Source organism: Tarenaya hassleriana, unplaced genomic scaffold (genome assembly GCF_000463585.1).
Source record: "Tarenaya hassleriana unplaced genomic scaffold, ASM46358v1 Cleome7, whole genome shotgun sequence".
Classification (NCBI taxonomy): domain Eukaryota; kingdom Viridiplantae; phylum Streptophyta; class Magnoliopsida; order Brassicales; family Cleomaceae; genus Tarenaya; species Tarenaya hassleriana.
In genome coordinates, this window is record NW_010969548.1 from 1,581,964 (window position 1) to 1,602,663 (window position 20,700).

The window sequence follows — 20,700 nt, forward strand, 5'->3', positions numbered from 1 at the left end:
AGCTAAAACTCCCTTATATGAAGGAGACATCTGCAAGCAAACTTTGGAGAGAGTTGGAGAAGCAGTTCCTGACGAAGAGTTGCCAGAACCGGTTGTACTTGAAGAAGAAGTTGTTCCGCCTGCAGTACCAATCGGGCACTACGATGTACAACCACATATCGGAGTTCAACAAGCTGGTGACGGAGTTGGAAAACCTTGATGAAATGCCATCATCTCGCCTTGCCACAAGCTGAAATTATTGGTCCCGTTGAACTTCTCCACCTCGATCTTCGCATTCGTCACCACCGTCCTTCCCGATGACGCCGAGGATCGGACGGTCGACGACGATGATGAGCCAACTGGTGGAATTGCAACTACCGCCGGTGTTTCGGTGGTCTCCTGGGCCATAACTCCAAATCACAATTTTTTTTTTATTTTTCAAATCGACCCGTGCCTTGGTAAAAGGTACCGCGGCTCTGATACCAATTGTTGTGCGGAAGCGTACCGGGTCTCAAATGTGAGACGATGGAATCGAACGAGAGAAAGTAAAAGACACCTGGATTTAACGTGGTTCGGCAGAATGCCTACGTCCACGGCGAGGAAGAACACAAACTCCACTATATCGGTGAACAAATGTGGAATACAACACACACTCAACCTCACTTCCCAATTTTCTAAGAACACCCTTTCTCTCGTAACACTCAGAAGAAGAAAATATTCAAACCGTATCCAAGAACCTCACCGAAAAAAATTTCTTGGATACTAAGAAAGAAAACCCAAAACCCTCGAAAAGACCCAAATATTGGGTTTCTTGCTGAAGAAGAAAACTTCTTCTTCCACACTCCTTCTTCTCTTCTGAATGTTTTTGTTAGTGATTTGTGATACTTGAGAACATAACTTGCATGGCTATTTATAGGAGAAGTCACAGACGGATTTGTGGCGGAAGACAAAAGCCACCAAACCATTCACGTTGAATGGTGTTTGATTTTTTCAAATAAAAAATCAACCAATTGCCTTTGTCTGCCATCATCACCAATTTCCTTTGTTTGCCACCAACACCATAATTGAAGCCACCATTCACATAATCTTAAACAATGTCGGGAGAATGCAGGTTTTTAGATGACTAATGGGTTTTGATTTGGTTTTGGTTTGTTCGGATGCAGATAAACAATGTTGGAACTAACATAGTGAAACCGACCGTAGAGTATACAGCAGAAGATTTCTCGTTTCTGATGGCTACGAACTTCGAGTCAGCTTACAATCTCTGCCAGATGGCGCATCCTCTCCTGAAGGCTTCGGGATATGGTAGCATCGTCTTTATGTCCTCTGCTGCCGGGATCCAATCATCTAACGTCGGATCCATCTATAGTGCGACAAAAGGTACATACGTACATAAACCCGGAAAACAGAAAACAAAAAACACGACATCGATTTCGTGATTCATGTAATGTGAATGCATCAGGAGCTCTGAATCAGCTGGCGAGAAACTTGGCTTGCGAGTGGGCGTGCGACAGCATAAGGGCTAACGCTGTTGCGCCTAACGCCATCACAACTCCTCTTGCGCAACACGTAATCTAAGCGTTTCCCATTGTGCAAATTAACCCATGATTAGGATGCTGTTATCTTCTCCGAAATCTTGTTTATGCAAGCTTTTTTTTTTTCAGCTTTTGGAAGACAAGAATTTCATGGAGGCCTTGAAGTCGAGAACACCGCTCGGCCGTGCTGGAAAGCCAGAAGAGGTCGCGGCACTGGTGACGTTTCTGTGTCTTCCTGCGGCTTCTTACATAACCGGTCAGACTATTTGCATCGACGGAGGTCTCACCGTCAATGGCTTCTCCTATCAGCCCCAGGCTTGAATCCGACCGAAAATCTTTCGACAACATATAAAATTCCGAGCTCTACTATAGAATGATCTTGTAAGAGTTTGGAACATTATTAAATAAAGATCCGTAATGTTCATGTTTCCTTGTATCAGCCACAGGCTTGAAAACTATGTACGATGTCTTAACAATTTATCCTCGTTCTTGAACGGTCAGCGTTTTGTTCATTCAGTATTTATTTGAAAATTTGAACGTGGAGTCGCTCGATGTAGTTCACATCTTAATCTTCAGACCAAACAGAGGGCAATACATGCATCATTACTTAAAATTAATGGCTTAATTAAGACCAATGGCAAGGGTATGTTCCGTGACAGGAACTGTCAGGCCGGCCGGCTTAGTCCGGTTAAGGGTCGGTTAAAGAGCTCAGAATTGATTTTGATTATGGTATGGGATGGTTTTCTCGGTTTATAGTTTCCGATTTAGTGATTTTATTTTTGAATTTAAACTTCCCGCGTGTTTTTCATTTGTGCATATAAACATCTTTTCTTATTTGAACGAAGATAAAGAGAAATTTTGCTCCAAAGCTTCCTATTCCTTTTCTTCTCTGCAATCCGGGCTTCCCAGATTTGTTAGAAACACGGGTGTTTCGTTTTTTTGCTCGAATTTCACACAAGAATTCCAACATCGCGCTTCAACGGCCGAACCAGACAAGAGATGGAGGGTCCCAGGATTTATCTCCATCATCTCGATCCCTTTGTTTGCTTTTTGTTATCGTTCAGCTTGTAGATCTCTGTGAGAATATGAACAGAGGATGATAAATAGAGGATCTGAATCAATGGCCTCGTTTTCTGGTTTGGGAATGTTCTTGAATCTTTCAGGTATGGTACAATGGGGGGGACATCACGTCTTGGTAGATTTACAGATCCATGTCGTTTTCTCCGCAAATGATTTCTGCTGAAAACAATTATAAGCCATCTCCATCATTGCATTACTCTCCCGCTGTCGTCCTTTTCCCTGGCATTTACTCTTTCACTATTACTCTCATGTCCCAAAAAAGACATTTACGCATAATTCCGAAACAGCTTCTGGAAGAGGATGTGCATTCTTTCTGGAGTAGGGGCCAATTCTTTGATGTTCTTTTCTTTTTATGGTTTCTAAAACGTGATGTTCATTTGTTTTCCCTTGCTTCATGTCTTTATAATGCAATTCATTTCGTTGTGTCTTGAATCTGTGTTTTCCCGGAGTCATTTTCTGGCTAAAGTTTCTGGGAAGGAATGGAAAACCGGTGGACGCTGAGAGGCATGACGGCTCTTGTAACTGGTGGAGCCAGAGGGTTGGGGTTCGTCTTCTTCCTTTTGTATTCGCTTATCGCCCATTTCTACTGCCTTTAGATACAAGTCTTGAACATTTAAGTTGCATATGTACCTGAATATGTTTTCCTTGTAATTCCATGAGTTCCAATATCAGACAACGTAAATCAACTATTCCTGTTTGGTACAAGTGCTATGTATGTGGTATTGATGTATGTTTGGTTTGGGTTCCCATCATTTGAAAATTTTGCTTTCTTCGTTCTGTCTTCCTCACATAAATGAGATGTACGGTTTGTTGATTATGCAACCAAAAGCATCTTAGATTTGTAGATTTGGATACTGATTCTGATTCTAGTTTTACTTCAGATCCTGATTCTGCAAAGATTTATATGTATTTTTGAATCTTTAGGCATGCCATGGTTGAGGAACTAGCTGGCTTTGGAGCAATAGTTTATACGTGTGACATATCTGAGTCTCACCTTAACCAAAACTTACGCGAATGGAAAGAGAAGGGCCTTCGAGTCTATGGTTCAGTCTGTGATGTATCTTCCCGTTCCGAGAGAGGGAAACTGATGGAGATCGTCTCCTCTCTGTTTGGTGGCAAACTCAACATTCTTGTAAGCAATGCCTTATACAAACTTTCCCCACATAATATATATCGATTTCTGCATTATCAATGTAAACAAAATATAACATGCCGTCCCGTGTTTGATATAGATAAACAACGTGGGCGTATGTGTGTCAAAGCCGACTACAGAATATACAGCACAAGATTTCTCGTTTCTCATAGCCACAAATTTCGAGTCTGCTTACCATCTCTGTGATAGGCCTCTAGGACTATATGTGAAGAAGACCAAGAAGAGGAAGAAGGCTGAAGAAGGAGGAGCACCTCGGGGAGCTTCGATGGACTCTAATGCAGCAGATAAAAAGGAACAAGGAGCAGGAAAGGGGGAGAAGCAGAGGATCATAACTGACACAGAAGAATGGGAGAGGAGGAATGCGTTATGGAGGTTCACGTACGTATTGTGGGTTTGTTGCATGTGCCACATCAGCACTCTGTTGCTGAGTATGTCTATAAATAATGTTGTCCTTTGTTTTGGGTGGGTATCTGAAATCTTAAGAATATTGTGGTGTGGGAGGTTAATAGAGAGTGGTGTTCCTCTCTAAACCTTGGTGGGGAATGGAGGGTGGTGTTCCTCTCTAAACCCTGATATCGTTTCCTTTCCTTGGGTATTTCTTAATATAATCGGTATTTCTATTACAAGGTTCTATCACTCTGCCAGCTCGCTCATCCTCTGCTGAAGGCTTCAGGATCTGGAAGCATAGTGTTCAATTCCTCCATTGGTGGAGTTGTATCATGTGTCCTTGGATCCATCTATGGTGCAACAAAAGGTAAGCATTTGAAGTTAACTTTCTCTTTTATTATGCTCTTTGTCGGGAAACTTCTCTGTTTTCAAACATGAAAACAGAATTAATATGGCCAAATCAAGATACCCATACCCATATGACAATTCTGCATGGATGCATGCAGGAGCTATGAACCAGTTAGCGAGAAACCTGGCGTGTGAGTGGGCAAGCGACAACATAAGGGCAAACTCGGTAGCTCCTGGTGTCATTCCTACTCCCATGGCTGAAACTGTAAAACTAAAAACCTTCCATGCATTGTACAAATCTATCCTATGATCATCCTCTAAATCTCTTTCTACGTGTCTTTTCTTTCAGCATATGCGTGACTACGAGTTCACAAAGACAGTACTCTCAAGAATTCCGATGGAACGATTGGGAGAGACAAAGGAGGTTTCGTCGTTTGTGGCGTTTTTGTGTATGCCTGCGGCTTCATACATAACAGGTCAGACCATTGTCGTCGACGGAGGTCTCACCATCAACGCCTTCTCCTACCAACCCAACTCACAATCGGAGTAAACTCTACCAAAGATCCTAATGAACCCGACATGTATAAGTATAGGTGAATCTTAGTTCGCCGATAATAAAATCAGGAAGACTTCGTATGATCTCCAAGTTTGTTTAGATCTGTTTATGCTGAGAGGCTTTATTGCACAAAATGTCATTCCGCGTATAACTTTGCAGAACCCTGTCTCTGTGTGCATGTAATAAAATTCTGTTTTCACGTATTGTGGATGAATATAACCTCACAGAGGAACATAAACTGATATAATACTAACTTTATAATTGTTGAGAAGCATAATGTAAATCACAGTGTCTACATTAGATACACTTGGGGCTGTTTGTGTTGTGTGTTGCCTATTTCCCCAAATATATAAAAAAAAATGTAAGCACTCAATTTCTAAGAAAATGATCAGAATTTTACGCAGCAATCAATAGATTGTTTAAAAAAAACTAAAGAAATAGAAAGAAAAGAAAAATGGAACCAGTGATAGCTCCATTCTCATCACAATTCGCTCTGATAAGAATTCCAGTAGGCATCATCTTCATCGTCTCCGCCATCCGATCTCACATCCTCCGCAGTTCCTCCACCGTCCGATTGGTTGCCTTCAGCTGCATCACCATCTCTCTCCGACGGCTCCGATTTCATCGGCTCATCCTACAAGCACAAATGTAGATTCATCACTTACACGTATACATATGCATATATAAACGCATCCCTTTCAACTTTGCCAAAACGGTGTTAAACCGGAGTTGTTTTTGCCCAAATGAACCAAAAAGTGTATGCAGCAGTAGAAATGTGGTTCACAACGTTTTTTTAGCAAAGCCGAATAAGTGGGCAAAGTACAAAATTTAAGGGTAGTTTACGATGGAGCACAAGAAGGGATAATAGCAACAACATACGTTGTTGGGAACATCAGTTGTCTCTGCCTCAATGTTTGGTGAGTCATCATCTGCTGAGGCTTCATCTTTTTCGTTGGCGGCTTTAGCAGCCGCTTCTTGAAGCTTCTTCATCACACTCTGGTAATGATAGTGATCTGCACAGAAGAAAGAAGACAAGCTTCTGAACACAAGCATGCTTTTTCGCATCATATCAGATAGAACTTTATATTTGGTCATATTTCCTTCGCTTGAACACTTTCTACATTTGCCCCGAATCCGAAGATGGGTTTAAAAATTCGATTTGGCAAATAGTAAATCTGAATTTTAGAAGATTTGTATACACAAAAGTATATAGCTTACTAGTCTTTCAGAACACTCATTTAGCATCATTCAAACGTCCGTAAGATGGGACAAAACACTCAAGGAAGCATATTACTCAAAGCATACCTTATTCCTTGTAAGGAAAAGGAACGTAAAGGGGAGAGGATCTCACTTTTTACACGAGTAGCAAGAGCATTGTTAAGTTTCATTGGATGCCGACGTTCTTCCGACTTGTATTTTAGCTTCATCTGTTCACGTGTCCTATCGGGAAATAGTTGCTGTATCATTGAGAGATCACTCCCAAACTCACGAATACCCTACAACCAAAAGGGTCAGAAGGAAATACAGCAATTAGAGATTTTTGTAATCCTTGGAACTACAACGAACTGGGCAAAACCTCCAATAAAAGTCATCACAAGATAGATTCGACTCTCGTGATTTGTTGAACAAAACCGTATCTTCACCTCATGATTGAGATAAGGAAGAATCAAAGCATGAGAATATCCATTACCTCATAAAATCGCTCTGTATCTAGCTTTGACCATCGTGCTCTAGCTTGCCTTTGCACGTACGTGTGGTAGTTTAGCAGAGGCTCGAAATCATCAGATGCTTTCCTAATAGTATAAGAAACACTTCATCAGACAGAGATCTAAGTCGAGCTGTTCATGATTAAAATGGATTCACAGGTTATTCAAATCATTTGGGTGACAGACGTGGACATGGACTATTTTTTAGAAGGTCAATTCATGGACTCAAATGTAGTGCATTTAAAAGAAATATGAGCTAAAATTTGTATTAGTTAATAATCAGATAACACAAGACGACTAAAGAGAATGAAATGTTTGAAGAGAATTCTCTCAGCTATCTTGCTTAAAACCCATTTTGTACTAGCACAATGGCTTTACTAAAAAAAATTGAATGCGGCTTATCAACGATAAAAGCTCTTATCAAACACAAATGGACAGGGGAAATAAACTAAATCAAGATTAGTATCACAACCTCTGCTCGGCGATGAAAAACCATGAACATATGCACTACATCAGTAGCAACTAAGAACTCCCGGTACATGACAAGTTTACAAGGAGAAATTCTATGAAAAAAATAAACACAATACCTTTCTTGGTTCTGAGTCGATCCTGCTTCTTTTGCTTCCTTTTTCTGGATATACACAACAAATTCCCATCATTCAGAATGAATAACCCAAGCTTACACACACCAAGTGCATGTCTAAACATATGCGCTCACACTTAAACACAAGTATTGTGAAATCTGTTTCATGTAGAGCTCAGATAAAACTAAAATTTGATTTCTTTCCAAAACTATGATTGTTTTTGTAGTATGAATTTTTCAAGTCTAGCCATAAAATGTGCAAAACGGATCAAAGTGTAGTAAGTAAATGTCATCTTTGCTGCCTACATAATTTGCGTACTTGTTGCAGTGACTAATAATAGCACAACAAGTGTACAATAGATAATTGTATGCCATACAATGTGAAAATTAGCAGATAAGACACAGGGGTATGCAGATGATATAAGAGAACCATTTACCTCCAACCATTCCTTATAATCAACAAGCTGGAGCATCTCCCTAATCGGCAAAAAGGGGATATCTTCATCCGGGGTTTCAAGCAACTCCTTCGACACTATTACAATAAGAAATATATAATGTTAAACCAAAATACAGAAAGAGTCAAGGGCGTCATAATATTTCAGAAAGAAGTTACAGTTACATGCTCTTCTTCGCTGACGACGAGTTGAATGTTTGAACTTCTTCGGTGGTTTTTCACCAGATTGATCAGGTGCTTCATTTCCATTTTGGCCCTTTTGAGTAGGCTTTTTTTCCGCAAATGCATCTCTCTTTGACTTCCCCATATCTCTAGCTCTCTCGGATTGTCCTTCTGCCATATGTTCCCAACAGTTGTCTTCTTCTGTGGGTGTACTGTTCCCCTGGCATTCAAAATGCTCTTCATGTTCCCATCCACCAGAAGGGATTTCTTTCTCCGTCTTAGAAGTCTGAGAAAAGTTACAAGAAAAATTGAGCTCCAAGCATTATCCTATGTGAATTTTGGCTTCACAAGACAATGAGCTAAAACAACCAAATTTGCCCAGAAATCTTACAGGTTCCCCAGCCATTTCAGGAATATCAACTTCTTGAAAATCTCCATAAAAGTTATTTTGCGCATTAGTAGTTTCATTTCTCAGGTCCCCATTCACCAGAAACTCAGATGTGCTAGCGCCCATAGACACATAATCTATGTCATCAGCAGCGTAAACAGACTTAGGTGTCTCATTGACATCTTGACTCTGGTTCCTAGTTTGTACATCATCTTGAAATTTTGGCTTTGGTTGGAACTTTCCAGAATGCTGCCCTATGAAAATGATACAGAAGTCTCCTTAATTTAAAAACGAACAAATATACATCGTGGGGAATCACCGATAGTAGTTCTACCCTTCTCATACTTACCATAGGTAGTGGTGCCCTTCTCTATAATATCTAAAGTTTCCATGTCCAAACAATATTCTTCTTCCTGAAATGACCCGAGGTTAGTGAAAAATCTATTTAAACGTTATAGTAAAAAAGACTCGACAAGTTCTGCACTTTGAGAACATATTTCATACCTCTGTTTGTGTCCCTCCATTTTGAGCATGAATACCTCCATCAATTTCTGGAGCTATAAAATCCGTGAACATTACTGAATCCTGTGTCCCAGGATAACCAGGAAAGACAGGTATGTCTATGTTATCATCCATTCTTTTCTCCGAATCCACATTTGTCCAAGGATGAAGAGCTGCTGCTTCCATAGATGAATGAATGCCCCCTGAGAAAACGTCTGCGTTCTGAAAATAACTTAAATTATGAAAATACTGTGAGACATAGAAAGAGACAATGCATTAAGAGCAAGGCAGAAGGATGTCTCTTTACCTCTTCCAAGATTGTCCCATCAGTAAATTGGTTTATGGTGCCACTATCAGGTACAACAGTCTCAGAAGGCAAAGTATCTGCAGAGTAAAATTTCACATGCTTAATCATTTTATAACGTCGAACAATTACAGCCTAATCAAGATAACTATTTAATTCGATGAAACGAACTGCTTAGGTTTGCTGATTTAGTGCGCGCAACCTCCCCCTTTAGACCGTCCGGATCTTCCCCTCCACAAGATAAATCTTGCATTGGAGGTGTTTCTTCGTTACCATTGGGAAGCTCAGCAGCAGCGGAAACAGAGGCTAGCTTCTTCGGACGAGGTTTAGCCTTCGGTTTAAACTTTCCACCAGCCCGGGCTGCAACAGTTTGGTGCAAATATAACATACGTGTCTTAAACCATAGAATCAAATCCAAACCAGACAAGGCTTTTCAGGAAATAAGCCTACCACCAGCTGCAGCAGGCTCCAAGAATATGTCATCTAGATCCATGAACTTTGTTCTTTTAGAAGATGTCTCTTTATGCCTGCATTTATCATGATTCGGTTAATGCCAAGTTTGTTAAAATCCCATTCACAATCTCAGCACGAGGCCAAACCCTAACATTTTAACTGCAGCTATAAGGCACATTCTCAAAGAGCAAATCACGGCAATCTTACACTAGTCCTGATTTATCATCTTCCACGAGCAGATTCAAGCACCCTCGCAACGAGAATCAACAAAGTTTAGTTCCATAGAACTCAAAAAAATAACAGTCACACAACTCATTCGGATTATTGAGTTCTGTTCAAGCTTGCATCATGGAAGCACACGCAACTATTCGCCCCACTGATACATCAAAACTCTCAATGATATGCATAGGTTCCAACACTGTTTCAAATTCAACACACCATGAATCTCCACATGAAAAAAGGGAAATTGCCATACCTGATGATACAACGTACTCCGGCGGAGTTTACCCAAAAAAAAAAACGTACTCCGTCGGAAACCGGGGTTTCAGATTGGAACAGGCTGCAGACGAATCAAGAAAAATAGGAAAATTGAAAACCTCGAAACCCTAAGTTCGTGTCGGTCTAACGGCAAAGCTATGCGAATCAAAATCTAAAAACCCATCTAGATTCGAGATCGCGGGTTCGATTCATCTATTAAATAATTTTTCTTTTTATTTATCCAATAAAATATCTTGCAATTGGAGAACCCAGAAACCGGAGAAAATAAAAAAGAGGAGCGATCAATTTCAAATTGATGCTTCGTCCTCCATTCATCTAAACAGTGTCGTGGAGTAATTCGCATCAGATAATCAAACAATCAGAGCAACAGGAACAATGCATTGGCGAATCAAAACAAAAAAAAACCTAGAATCCCAAAAAATTACTTGCGGATCCGACATTGATCCTAGATTCCAAGATCAGAGCAGTTATAACTCAGAAGGAAACGAAGCCGCTCGAAATACTGGAAACCAAAATCCTAATTCTGAAACCAAATCGCAGGCCTTAAACGTACCTGAGATTGCGAGACGGTTTCGGAGAGGACACAGCGAATCGAAGGAGAGACGACGCGATCGCCAAAAGGGCGGTGGAGACTCGAGACGGCAGAGTGAAGAGAACATATAAGCTAAAAACTTGTATATCATAAAAACATTGAGAAGAGAATAAAAGGAAACCATACATGCATACATACACACACACACATACATACATACATACATACATACATACATACATACATACATACATACATACATACATACATACATACATACATACATACATACATACATACATACATACATACATACATACATACACATACACACACACACATACATACATACATACATACATACATACATACATACATACATACATACATACATACATACATACATACATATCATGTTGCATGTTTTTTTTTTTTGTTAAAATCATGTTGCATGTTTGTATACTAATACAACTTGAAACTGTCTTAAGTCATAACATATATACATGCAAATATATATTTTATACGCATATATATGCAATCTTTTTTTTTTCTTTTACCAAATAGAAAAACGTCTTTATAAAGGAAGTCACTGGGTTATTTTGTAAATTCATCTTAATTTTTCTTTTAAACTTTTCTATTCATTTTTTATGTTTTCACATATTCACTTTTTTGTTATAAAATAAATTTTTTTAATTCGCCCTTTTTTTTAATTTTTTTAGTAATATTAAAAAATTGTGGATGTTTTTTTACATCATTTTTTATCATAAAATGCAGAAGATAAAATATTGTATTTAAATTAAAATATCATTGCTCTGCCTCGGCTTTTTTAAGAAAAACAACAGTAAGCCTTTCAAAATCTTATTTTCGATGTTTAAATACATTGTTCTTTTCAAGAATAATACAACACCTTCGAAGTAACAAAAAATCCAAATCTTTATTATATATATATATTATCAAATTTGGAAATCTACAATCGTAATGGATATATATTTATCGTACTACGGCATTATTACACCGTATATATTTGGATATATATATCTAGAAGGCTAATTCTAGAATGTGAATTATTAAGTCGTTGTGAGAAACTGGATAGCCCTCTTTATCACCACTCACTCATTCTCAGCATTCCTTTTTTGACCTTTACTCTGTCTACCATTTTTTTTTTTTTTTTTGTTCTGGAAAGTCGTTGATCTTCACAGAGCGATTTTTTCACGAGTAGGGGCCAAGCTCTGTTATATGGGGTTTGTATCTTGCGGCTATTTAAACGCGGTATTCGTATAACTTCATCTGTGTCTAATTGAACGCCTCTTCGGTTTTTTAGATATCATATTTGGACAAACGGAGATGGATAGTAGATGGAGTCTTCGAGGAATGACCGCTCTTGTGACCGGTGGAGCCGGAGGGATCGGGTCTGTCCTCTTCTTTAATTTCCGTTTAACCCATTGCCCATAGCCATGTTTCTAGTTTTTAACATGATGTCCGAATACTCAGACATGCGATAGTGGAGGAACTAGCCGGATTCGGGGCAAGAATCCACATATGCGACAAGTCTGAGGTTCATCTCAACCAAAGTTTAAGCGAATGGAAAGAGAAAGGCTTTCAAGTCAGTGGCTCAGTCTGTGATGTTATCTCTTGCCCGCAGAGAGTGAAACTCTTGAAGACAGTCTCCTCTCTCTTTGATGGCAAACTCAACATTCTCGTACGCTAAAAATCTTCTTAAGCTTTGTACTGAATTTCAACCATATACAGATTCTTGACTTTTGGCCAACATTTTTGCATGCGTTCCTTTCCTTGAAAAAGATAAACAACGTCGGAACTTGCGTGATGAAGCCAACCCTAGATTTCACGACCGAAGATTACTCGTTACAAATGGCTACAAACTTCGAGTCAGCTTTCCATATCTCCCAGCTCGCCCATCCTCTCTTGAAGGCCTCTGGATCTGGAAGCATCGTTTTCATATCCTCCGTCGCCTCAGTTGTATCAATTTCCGTGAGCTCCATCTATTCTGCAACAAAAGGTATATGTAGTGGCTTCACTCGGAAACAAATTAAACGTAGCTTCTATTGTCAATAGAAGCATCCAAATTCTATAAATCTTCTTTATTAAACACACGTATGAAATGTATATGTATATATATGCAGGAGCTCTGAACCAGTTGGCAAGAAACCTGGCGTGCGAGTGGGCGAGCGACAGCATAAGGGCTAACGCCGTTGCTCCTAATATTGTCTTAACTCATCTAGCACAAAGCGTAATATAAGCATTTCCATTTCGAAAAACTATTAACTAACATATAATTAAGGAGTTATTATTCCTACGTTTTTATTTTCTTCTAAATCTTGTTTATATGTGTTTCAGGTTATCAAGGAAGATAGTTTTGTGGAGAATTTGAAGTCGAGAACCCCACTCGGTCGTGTTGGAGAGGCAAAGGAGGTCGCGGCACTGGTGACATTTCTATGTCTTCCGGCAGCTTCTTACGTAACTGGCCAGACCATCTGCGTAGACGGAGGTCTCACTGTCAATGGCTTCTCCTATCAGCCTCAAACTTGAATCCAACATCAACTCTTGCAAAATATGTAGAACCTACGGTTCTAAATACCAAATAATCATGCAAGAGTTTCGAATATTATGCACCATATTTGAATTGGTGTACGATCATATAATGTCTTTAAGGATATGTCGTATTTTCTATACAAAAGACAAGCATGTATTTCGTTTCCAATATTAATATATTTATCATATATATATATTATATTTGGTTTTATCATTTATATCCGAGGCTAAAGCTTGAATCCAACATAAACTTTCCAAAATGCATAAAAATTACGCTTCCAAGTTTCTGATACTTAATAAACAAGCAAGAGTTTCAAGTACTATATACGTGATATAATTGGACCGGTTTATGATCATATGATGTCTTATCGATTCGTGAGAAATATGGATTTCATTTCCAATACTCTTAATTTCGTATATTTATCATATATTCAAACAAATATTTGGTTTTCACTTATTCACTTTTTTGTTATTAAATATTTTTTTTATTTACCTTTTTTTTTATCATTTTAGTAATATTAAAAAATTGCGGATGTGCTATTATATCATTTTTTATAATAAATGCAGGATATAAACAGATTTCGATGAAATGTTTTTTTTTTTAATATCATTGCTCTGGCTTGGTTTTTTTTTAAGAAAAACAACAGCAAGTCTTTTAAAATCTTATTTCCTGTGTTTAAACACATTGTTCTTTTCAAAAATAATACAAATAACATCTTCAAAGTAACAAAAAATCCAAATATTTATTAATTATATATAATCAGATTTGGATTTCTGTGTATATTTGGATGCTAATTCTAGAATGTTAATTAAGTCGACCGGGGTTCCTCTTTATCAAAACGTGTATATTTGGATATATATATATATATATATAATGCTAATTCTAGAATGCTAATTAAGTCGTTGTAATTAAATGGTTTTGTTGTATCAAGAAACTGGAGAGCCCTCTTTATCACTGCAATAAATTCATCTGGCGTTCCTTTTTTGACCTTTAGTGTCCTCCATTTTATTTTTGTTCTGGAAAATTTTTCACGAGTAGGGCAAGCCCTGTTATATGTCTTGCGGCTATTTAAACGCCGTACTCGTACAAATTCATCTGTGTCTAGTTGAACGCCTCTTCGGTTTTTGCGATATCATATCTGAACAAACGGAGATGGATAGTAGATGGAGTCTTCGAGGAATGACTGCTCTTGTGACCGGCGGAGGTCGAGGGATCGGGTCTGTCTTCTTCTTTAATTTCGTTTTAACCCATAGCCATGCTTCTAGTTTTTAACACGTTGTCCGAATATTCAGGCATGCGATAGTGGAGGAACTAGCCGGATTCGGGGCAAGGATCCACATATGCGACAAGTCCGAGGTTCATCTCAACCAAAGTTTACGCGAATGGAAAGAGAAAGGCTTTAATGTCAGTGGTTCAGTCTGTGACGTATCCTGTCGGCTACAGAGAGTGGAACTCATGCAAACAGTCTCCTCTCTCTTTGATGACAAACTCAACATTCTCGTAAGCTAAATCTCTTCTTAAGCTTTGTACCGTAATCACTACCGTGTACAGATTCTTGACTGTTGGCCAACATTTTTGCACGCGTTCCTTTCCCTGGAAAAGATAAACAATGCCGGAACAGGTGCGGTGAAGCCAACCGTAGAATACACGGCCGAAGATTTCTCGTTTCAGATGGCGACAAACTTCGAGTCGGCTTTCCATCTCTCCCAGCTAGCTCATCCTCTCTTGAAAGCCTCTGGATCTGGAAGCATCGTTTTCATATCCTCAATTACCGGAGTTGTATCAATTCCCGTAGGCTCCATCTATTCCGCAACAAAAGGTATATACATGTAAAACGTAGATTTTGTCGTCGATAGAAACGTCCAGATTATATAAATCTTCACTCCTCTAGTATTACACATGTATGAAATGTATATGTATATATATGCAGGAGCTTTGAACCAGTTGGCAAGAAACTTGGCGTGCGAGTGGGCGAGCGACAGTATAAGGGCTAACGCTGTTGCTCCTAATATTGTCTTAACTCCTCTAGTACAAAGTGTATGTAATCTAAGCATTTCCATTTCGAAAAACTATTAACATATAACTAAGAAGCTATTATTCCTACCCTCTTTTGTCCCCTTTTAAATCATATTTATATGTGTGTTAAATTTCAGGTTCTGAACGAGAATATCGTGGAGAAGTTGGAGTCGAGAACTCCGCTCGGCCGTGCTGGAGAGCCAAAGGAGATCGCGGCATTGGTGACGTTTCTGTGTCTTCCGGCAGCTTCTTACATAACCGGTCAGACCATTTGCGTGGACGGAGGTTTCACCGTCAATGGCTTCTCTTACCAGCCTCAGACTTAAAATCCCTCGGAAACTCTTACGAACTATGTATAACTTACGGTTCTAAGTACTCAATAATCAATCGTGTGATGCCTTAACGATATGTCGTATTTTCTATACAAAAGGCGAGTGTGTATTTTGTTTCCAATATTAATATATTTATTATATGTAAACAAATGATTGGTTTTATTATTTATATCTGAGCATAAGGCTTGAGTCCAACATAAAATTTCCAAAATGCGTCAAACTTAAGTTTCTAATACTTAAATAAGCAAGCAAGAGTTTCAAACATTATATATACATGATAACTGAACCGGTTTATGATCATATGATGGTGTAATTATATGAACATGCGAACATATAGAGCGCACATTTCGTACAAGAGCAATTGAAACATGGATTCTCAAACCTGTTTCACGTGAAAACTCATAAGAATGTGGCTGGTCTCTTGTCCAAACCATCAATTATGGGTCGTTATACCCAAATTAAAATATATCATTTATATATATCTTATCTTCAGGAAATATTAGTTGACACAGTTACATATTTATTGTACCATGACATCATAAACGTGTGTGTATATATATATTAGATGCTAACTTCTAGAATGCTGGGATGTTTGTTGGTTCATGGCATGTGCTTGTTAATGTGGGTTTTCATCTAGAGACCGGTTAGCCCTCTTTCCATTATAATCACTTTTGATAGCATTATTTCTTTGCCCTAATTAATTGCCCTCTCTTTATTATTTTGTTGTCTTGGGAGAACCGTTGATCACGAGTGAGTTTTTCAAGAGTAGGGGCCAAACTTTACCATGCACGTTGTCTCTCTTACATCTATTTACAATCGTCGTTTCTTCGTTTTTTTTCCATGTCTCTCTCAAGTGACTAAACAAAGATGGATGCAAGGTGGAGCCTTCGAGGAATGACTGCTCTCGTGACCGGTGGAGCTGGTGGGATCGGGTCTGTCTTCTTCTTTAATTTGCGTTTTAACCCATTGCCATGCTTCTAGTTTTAACGATGAGTGAATATTCAGGCATGCAATAGTGGATGAACTAGCTAGCTGGATTTGGGGCAAGAATCCACACATGCGACAAGTCCGAAGTTCATCTCAACCAAAGCTTACGTGAATGGAAAGAGAAGGGCTTTCAAGTCAGTGGCTCAGTCTGTGACGTGATCTCTTGTCCGCAGAGAGAGAAACTCATGCAGACAGTCTCCTCTCTGTTTGATGGCAAACTCAACATTCTCGTAAGCAAAATCCTCTTAAGCTTTGTATTGATTACCCATATACATATTCTTGACTCTAATTGGCCAACGTTGTGGCATACATTCCTTTTCTCGAAAAAGATAAACAACGTCGGAACGATCGTGGTGAAGCCAACCCTAGATTTCACAGCCGAAGATTACTCGTTACAGATGGCTACAAACTTCGAGTCTGCTTTCCATCTCTCCCAGCTCGCTCATCCTCTCTTGAAGGCCTCTGGATCCGGAAGCATCGTTTTCATATCCTCCATTTCCGGAGTTGTATCAATTTCCGAAAGCTCCATCTATTCAGCAACAAAAGGCATGCAATGGGAAACAAATCGTATATTTTGTCATTGATAGAAGCGTCGTAATTTTAGGATATTCTCTACTAAACACACATATGAAACGTATATGTATATATGCAGGAGCTATGAACCAGCTAGCAAGAAACCTTGCATGCGAGTGGGCGAGCGACAGTATAAGGGCCAACGTTGTTGCTCCTAATCTTGTCTTAACTCCTCTAGCACAATCCGTAATCTAAGCATTTCCATTCCAAAAACTATTCAACATATAATTAAGAAGTTTTATTACTACATTTTTACTTTCTTCTAAAGCTTGTTAATTTATATGTGTTCCAGGTTATCAAAGAAGAGAATTTCGTAAAGAGTTTGAAGTCGAGAACCCCACTCGGACGTGTTGGGGAGGCAAAGGAGATCGCGGCACTGGTGACATTTCTGTGTCTTCCGGCAGCTTCTTACGTAACTGGCCAGACCATTTGCGTGGATGGAGGTCTCACTGTCAATGGCTTCTCCTATCAACCTCAAACTTGAATCCACATAAACTCTTGCAAAATATATACTTGCGGTTCTAAATACTAAATATCATGCAAGAGTTTTTATAACTGGTGTACGATTATGTGGCATCTTAAGGATATGTCGTATTTTCTATACAAAAGACAAGCGTGTATTTCGTTTCCAATATTAATATATTTATCATATACAAACATATATTTGGTTTTATTATCAATATTAGAGTCTAGAGGCTAGAATCCAACATAATAAACGAGCAAGAGTTTCAAATATTATATATACATGATAACTAAACCGATTTATGATCATATATATAAGGGTGTCAATAGAACCCGAAGCTCGAAGTCCGGTCCGAAACCCGCCCAAAAAATTAAAGATTTGGATCTAATAATATAGGTCCGATAAATAAATGGGTGAGTTGGCTCGATCCGAAAAAAATTTAGGTCCGAATCGAGTCCGACCCAAAATCCGCCGACCCGCCCATTTAGTCCGAAAAATATTATATTATTAGATTTCTACTTTCACTCGAGATCTAATTAATGCCACATAATATTAAATTGTTAAATTATTATTATTATTATTATTATTTTACATTAATATTTATTTTTTATTAAATAGAAAAAACTCAAAACCCGGGCCGAACCCATCCGAAAGCCCTATAGGGCCGGGGTCCGGGCCACCAATCATAGGCCCGAAAAATAAATGGGCGGACCGACCCGACCCGAAAGATCTAATCCCGAACTAAGCCCGGCCCGAACCCGACCCGACCTGACCATTTTACACCCTTACATATATATGATGTCTTAACTATCTGTGAGAAATGTATTTCATTTCCAATATTCACAATTTCGTATATTTATTATATCCAAACAAATATTTGGTTTTATTATCTACATCTAATCTATTTGAACTAATTAAAAAATACAATAAAATTTATGATCATCCATATATACAAGATATTCAAAATTCAAAATATAAAAAATATAAAATATCTAAACTTTGTTTTTTTAATACCAATCTTAAAGCAAAAGCATATCCAAGATATGTTCTACTGTTTTGCGATAGTTAGCTAACCATTAACATTGTAATTATATGAACATGCGAACATATAGAGCACATTTCGTACAAGAGCAATTGAAACATGGATTCTTAAAACTGCTTCACATGAAAACCCATAAGAATGTGGCTGATCTCTTGTCCAAACCATCAATTATGGGTCGATATCAACTTCTGCTACCCAAAATGAAATATATCATTTATATACATCTTATCTTCAGGAAATATTAGCTGACACGGTTATATATTTATTATACTATGACATCATAATCACTTTTGATAGCATTATTTCTTTGTCCTAATTAATTGCCCTCTTGGGAAAATCGTTGATCACGAGTGAGTTTTCAAAAGTCAGACTGTACGATGTTGTAATTTCTCTTTCAATTATTTAGATGCTGTGTTTGAATAACTTCGAGGAATCTGTGCCATCTTGGTCTAAGGGTTCGACTGGTTGTACCGCAGCGGTTGCGGTTGCGGGTGACAGCGTTTTCAGAACGTTTGATAGCGATTATAAATGATTAGTACTGACTGGTTGAGAAGTTGTTGTTGGTAGCGATTGCGGGTGGGTGCAGTTAGAAGTGAATGGTTCATTACGGTTGCGGTTGCGTTTTGATATAAATTATTATTTAAAAATAATTTTTTATAATAGTTTTAATTGAAGTTTTCGTATCATTTGATAAAAATTATTTACTAAATTTATAATAATTAAATAATAAATTTAAAATAGAAATATTATCAATTTAATTTATTTTGAGTAAAAAAATAATTTTATTATAAAAATTATTAAAAATAATCATTATTAAACTTAAAAATTATACTATTATATTTTTTTTATTAAAATATAATACTAAAAAATAATATCAAATCATAACACTAAACAAAATCATCACCAATATATATATTAATGTTTTATATAATTTCTAATAAAAATATTTTAGTTTTTTTGTCAAAACGCCGGAAACCGCTACCAAAACGCAAGTTGAAAGCTGTGATTAGAAAACACAAGTTTGGTTGCGGTTGCGGTTGGTTGCGGTTGGTTGCGGTTCAACCAGTCAGTTTTTCAATCGCCCACAACCGCCGAAAATCGCAACAGCTCCGTTTGCGGGTGGCGGCGGGGCAACCAGTCGCCCCCTTATTGTAAAATAAACATCTACTCTTACATAGTGTACCGCGGTATTTTATTTCATTATTATAATTTTCATTATTAGGTGTTGACTGGTGGAATCGCAATCGCAATCGCGGTGATTGCGGGCGTTTACGATGCGTTTGCTGGCGATTCTAGGCGATTGGTACTCACACCCGCCGAAAATCGCAACCGCTCCGTTTGCGGGTGACGGCGGTGCAACCAGTCGCCCCCTAAGTGAATAAACAGAGATGGATAGTAGATGAGATCTTCGAGGAATTATTGCACTCGTTGTTGTATATTTTAGAGTAAAAAGGTTGGCAATAATAATCTCTAAAAAAATTCATAGTTATATATATTGCGAATATTTATATGTATTGCGAATATGGTGAATGAGTTAAATGTTCGTAAATGATACGATATGAATCAATAAAACACGTATTTGTTTTGGCAGCAAAACGCATTAGGGTTAATTCGGCTGAGTCAGTGGTAACTCAGTCCAAGTCAATTGTAACTCAGAGTCAGTTTTCATAAAATGAACAGATACAATTCTTCGCATGAAAACTGTCACATTTTACAACTTTTGATGATGTCTTTTAGTATTTTATATATTAAAGACATCAGAACAAGTGAGATAATGAAAATCTAATCCAAATTTGAGAGATTTTGAGTGAACTTTTTGATTGTTCTTGCAAATCAATCAAAAAATGTTGTGTTCATCTTTTTCTACACAAGTTTCTTGTTTTGGTGATTGTTGTAGAGTAAAACAAAATCATTGTCTCTTCTTTGTATATCATAAATGTGTTTCGGTATCCCCTTTGTTCATTTGGGACGAAATAGCGTTTTCGAAAAGTGATTATCATGCCTAGAAGAGTTACTCGGTTTCCATTCTTTTCATATCCACTTTTCTAACACTTGTGACCGGTGGAGCTAGAGGGATCGGGTCTGTCTTCTTCTTTTTGCTTATTAGCCCATTGCCC

General features: G+C 38.1%; 5 protein-coding genes and 1 pseudogene across 7 annotated transcripts; 5 read left to right on the forward strand and 1 right to left on the reverse strand.

Annotated features, from left to right (window-relative positions):
• The first annotated feature begins 212 nt into the window (after nucleotides 1-212).
• LOC104800689 (tropinone reductase homolog At2g29330-like) lies at nucleotides 213-2,008 on the forward strand. The gene is made up of 3 exons (XM_019200993.1): nucleotides 213-1,359; nucleotides 1,442-1,548; nucleotides 1,644-2,008. Exons 1-3 carry the CDS (start codon nucleotides 1,137-1,139, stop codon nucleotides 1,833-1,835), a joined length of 522 nt encoding a protein of 173 aa, XP_019056538.1. The 5' UTR covers nucleotides 213-1,136; the 3' UTR covers nucleotides 1,836-2,008.
• Nucleotides 2,009-2,384: 376 nt separating this feature from the next.
• On the forward strand, nucleotides 2,385-5,241 carry LOC104800690 (tropinone reductase homolog At2g30670-like). Of its 2 annotated transcripts, XR_769796.1 has the most exons (7): nucleotides 2,385-2,677; nucleotides 3,044-3,138; nucleotides 3,519-3,726; nucleotides 3,827-4,175; nucleotides 4,375-4,501; nucleotides 4,641-4,747; nucleotides 4,832-4,924. XR_769796.1 is itself a non-coding variant. In XM_010523583.1 (6 exons), the coding sequence occupies exons 1-6, from the start codon at nucleotides 3,074-3,076 to the stop codon at nucleotides 5,030-5,032; spliced, it is 798 nt and encodes a 265-aa protein (XP_010521885.1). In that variant the 5' UTR covers nucleotides 2,385-3,073; the 3' UTR covers nucleotides 5,033-5,241. The 2 variants fall into 2 exon arrangements, 1 of the variants encoding a protein (XP_010521885.1); XM_010523583.1 differs by having other exon boundaries at nucleotides 2,385-3,138; nucleotides 3,827-3,925; nucleotides 4,384-4,501; nucleotides 4,832-5,241.
• A 31-nt stretch (nucleotides 5,242-5,272) lies between these two features.
• LOC104800691 lies at nucleotides 5,273-10,794 on the reverse strand. Its single transcript, XM_010523584.1, has 15 exons — nucleotides 10,641-10,794; nucleotides 10,065-10,148; nucleotides 9,587-9,663; nucleotides 9,308-9,496; nucleotides 9,140-9,216; nucleotides 8,836-9,054; nucleotides 8,681-8,744; nucleotides 8,335-8,585; nucleotides 7,947-8,229; nucleotides 7,765-7,859; nucleotides 7,332-7,375; nucleotides 6,729-6,831; nucleotides 6,390-6,534; nucleotides 5,918-6,051; nucleotides 5,273-5,672 (listed from the first exon to the last, which is right to left on the reverse strand). The coding sequence occupies exons 3-15, from the start codon at nucleotides 9,627-9,629 to the stop codon at nucleotides 5,520-5,522; spliced, it is 1,800 nt and encodes a 599-aa protein (XP_010521886.1). The 5' UTR covers nucleotides 9,630-9,663; nucleotides 10,065-10,148; nucleotides 10,641-10,794; the 3' UTR covers nucleotides 5,273-5,519.
• A 935-nt stretch (nucleotides 10,795-11,729) lies between these two features.
• On the forward strand, nucleotides 11,730-13,338 carry LOC104800692 (tropinone reductase homolog At2g29340-like). Of its 2 annotated transcripts, XM_010523585.2 has the most exons (6): nucleotides 11,730-11,860; nucleotides 11,941-12,028; nucleotides 12,111-12,318; nucleotides 12,420-12,636; nucleotides 12,761-12,867; nucleotides 12,975-13,338. In XM_010523585.2, exons 2-6 carry the CDS (start codon nucleotides 11,964-11,966, stop codon nucleotides 13,164-13,166), a joined length of 789 nt encoding a protein of 262 aa, XP_010521887.1. In that variant the 5' UTR covers nucleotides 11,730-11,860; nucleotides 11,941-11,963; the 3' UTR covers nucleotides 13,167-13,338. The 2 variants fall into 2 exon arrangements, with proteins under 2 accessions (XP_010521887.1, XP_010521888.1); XM_010523586.1 differs by lacking the exon at nucleotides 11,730-11,860 and having other exon boundaries at nucleotides 11,975-12,027; nucleotides 12,105-12,318.
• An 898-nt stretch (nucleotides 13,339-14,236) lies between these two features.
• Nucleotides 14,237-15,687, forward strand: LOC104800694 (tropinone reductase homolog At2g29330-like). Its single transcript, XM_010523587.2, has 5 exons — nucleotides 14,237-14,387; nucleotides 14,463-14,670; nucleotides 14,773-14,989; nucleotides 15,101-15,207; nucleotides 15,324-15,687. The coding sequence occupies exons 1-5, from the start codon at nucleotides 14,323-14,325 to the stop codon at nucleotides 15,510-15,512; spliced, it is 786 nt and encodes a 261-aa protein (XP_010521889.1). The 5' UTR covers nucleotides 14,237-14,322; the 3' UTR covers nucleotides 15,513-15,687.
• A 671-nt stretch (nucleotides 15,688-16,358) lies between these two features.
• On the forward strand, nucleotides 16,359-17,686 carry LOC104800695 (annotated as a pseudogene).
• Nucleotides 17,687-20,700: the final 3,014 nt, after the last annotated feature.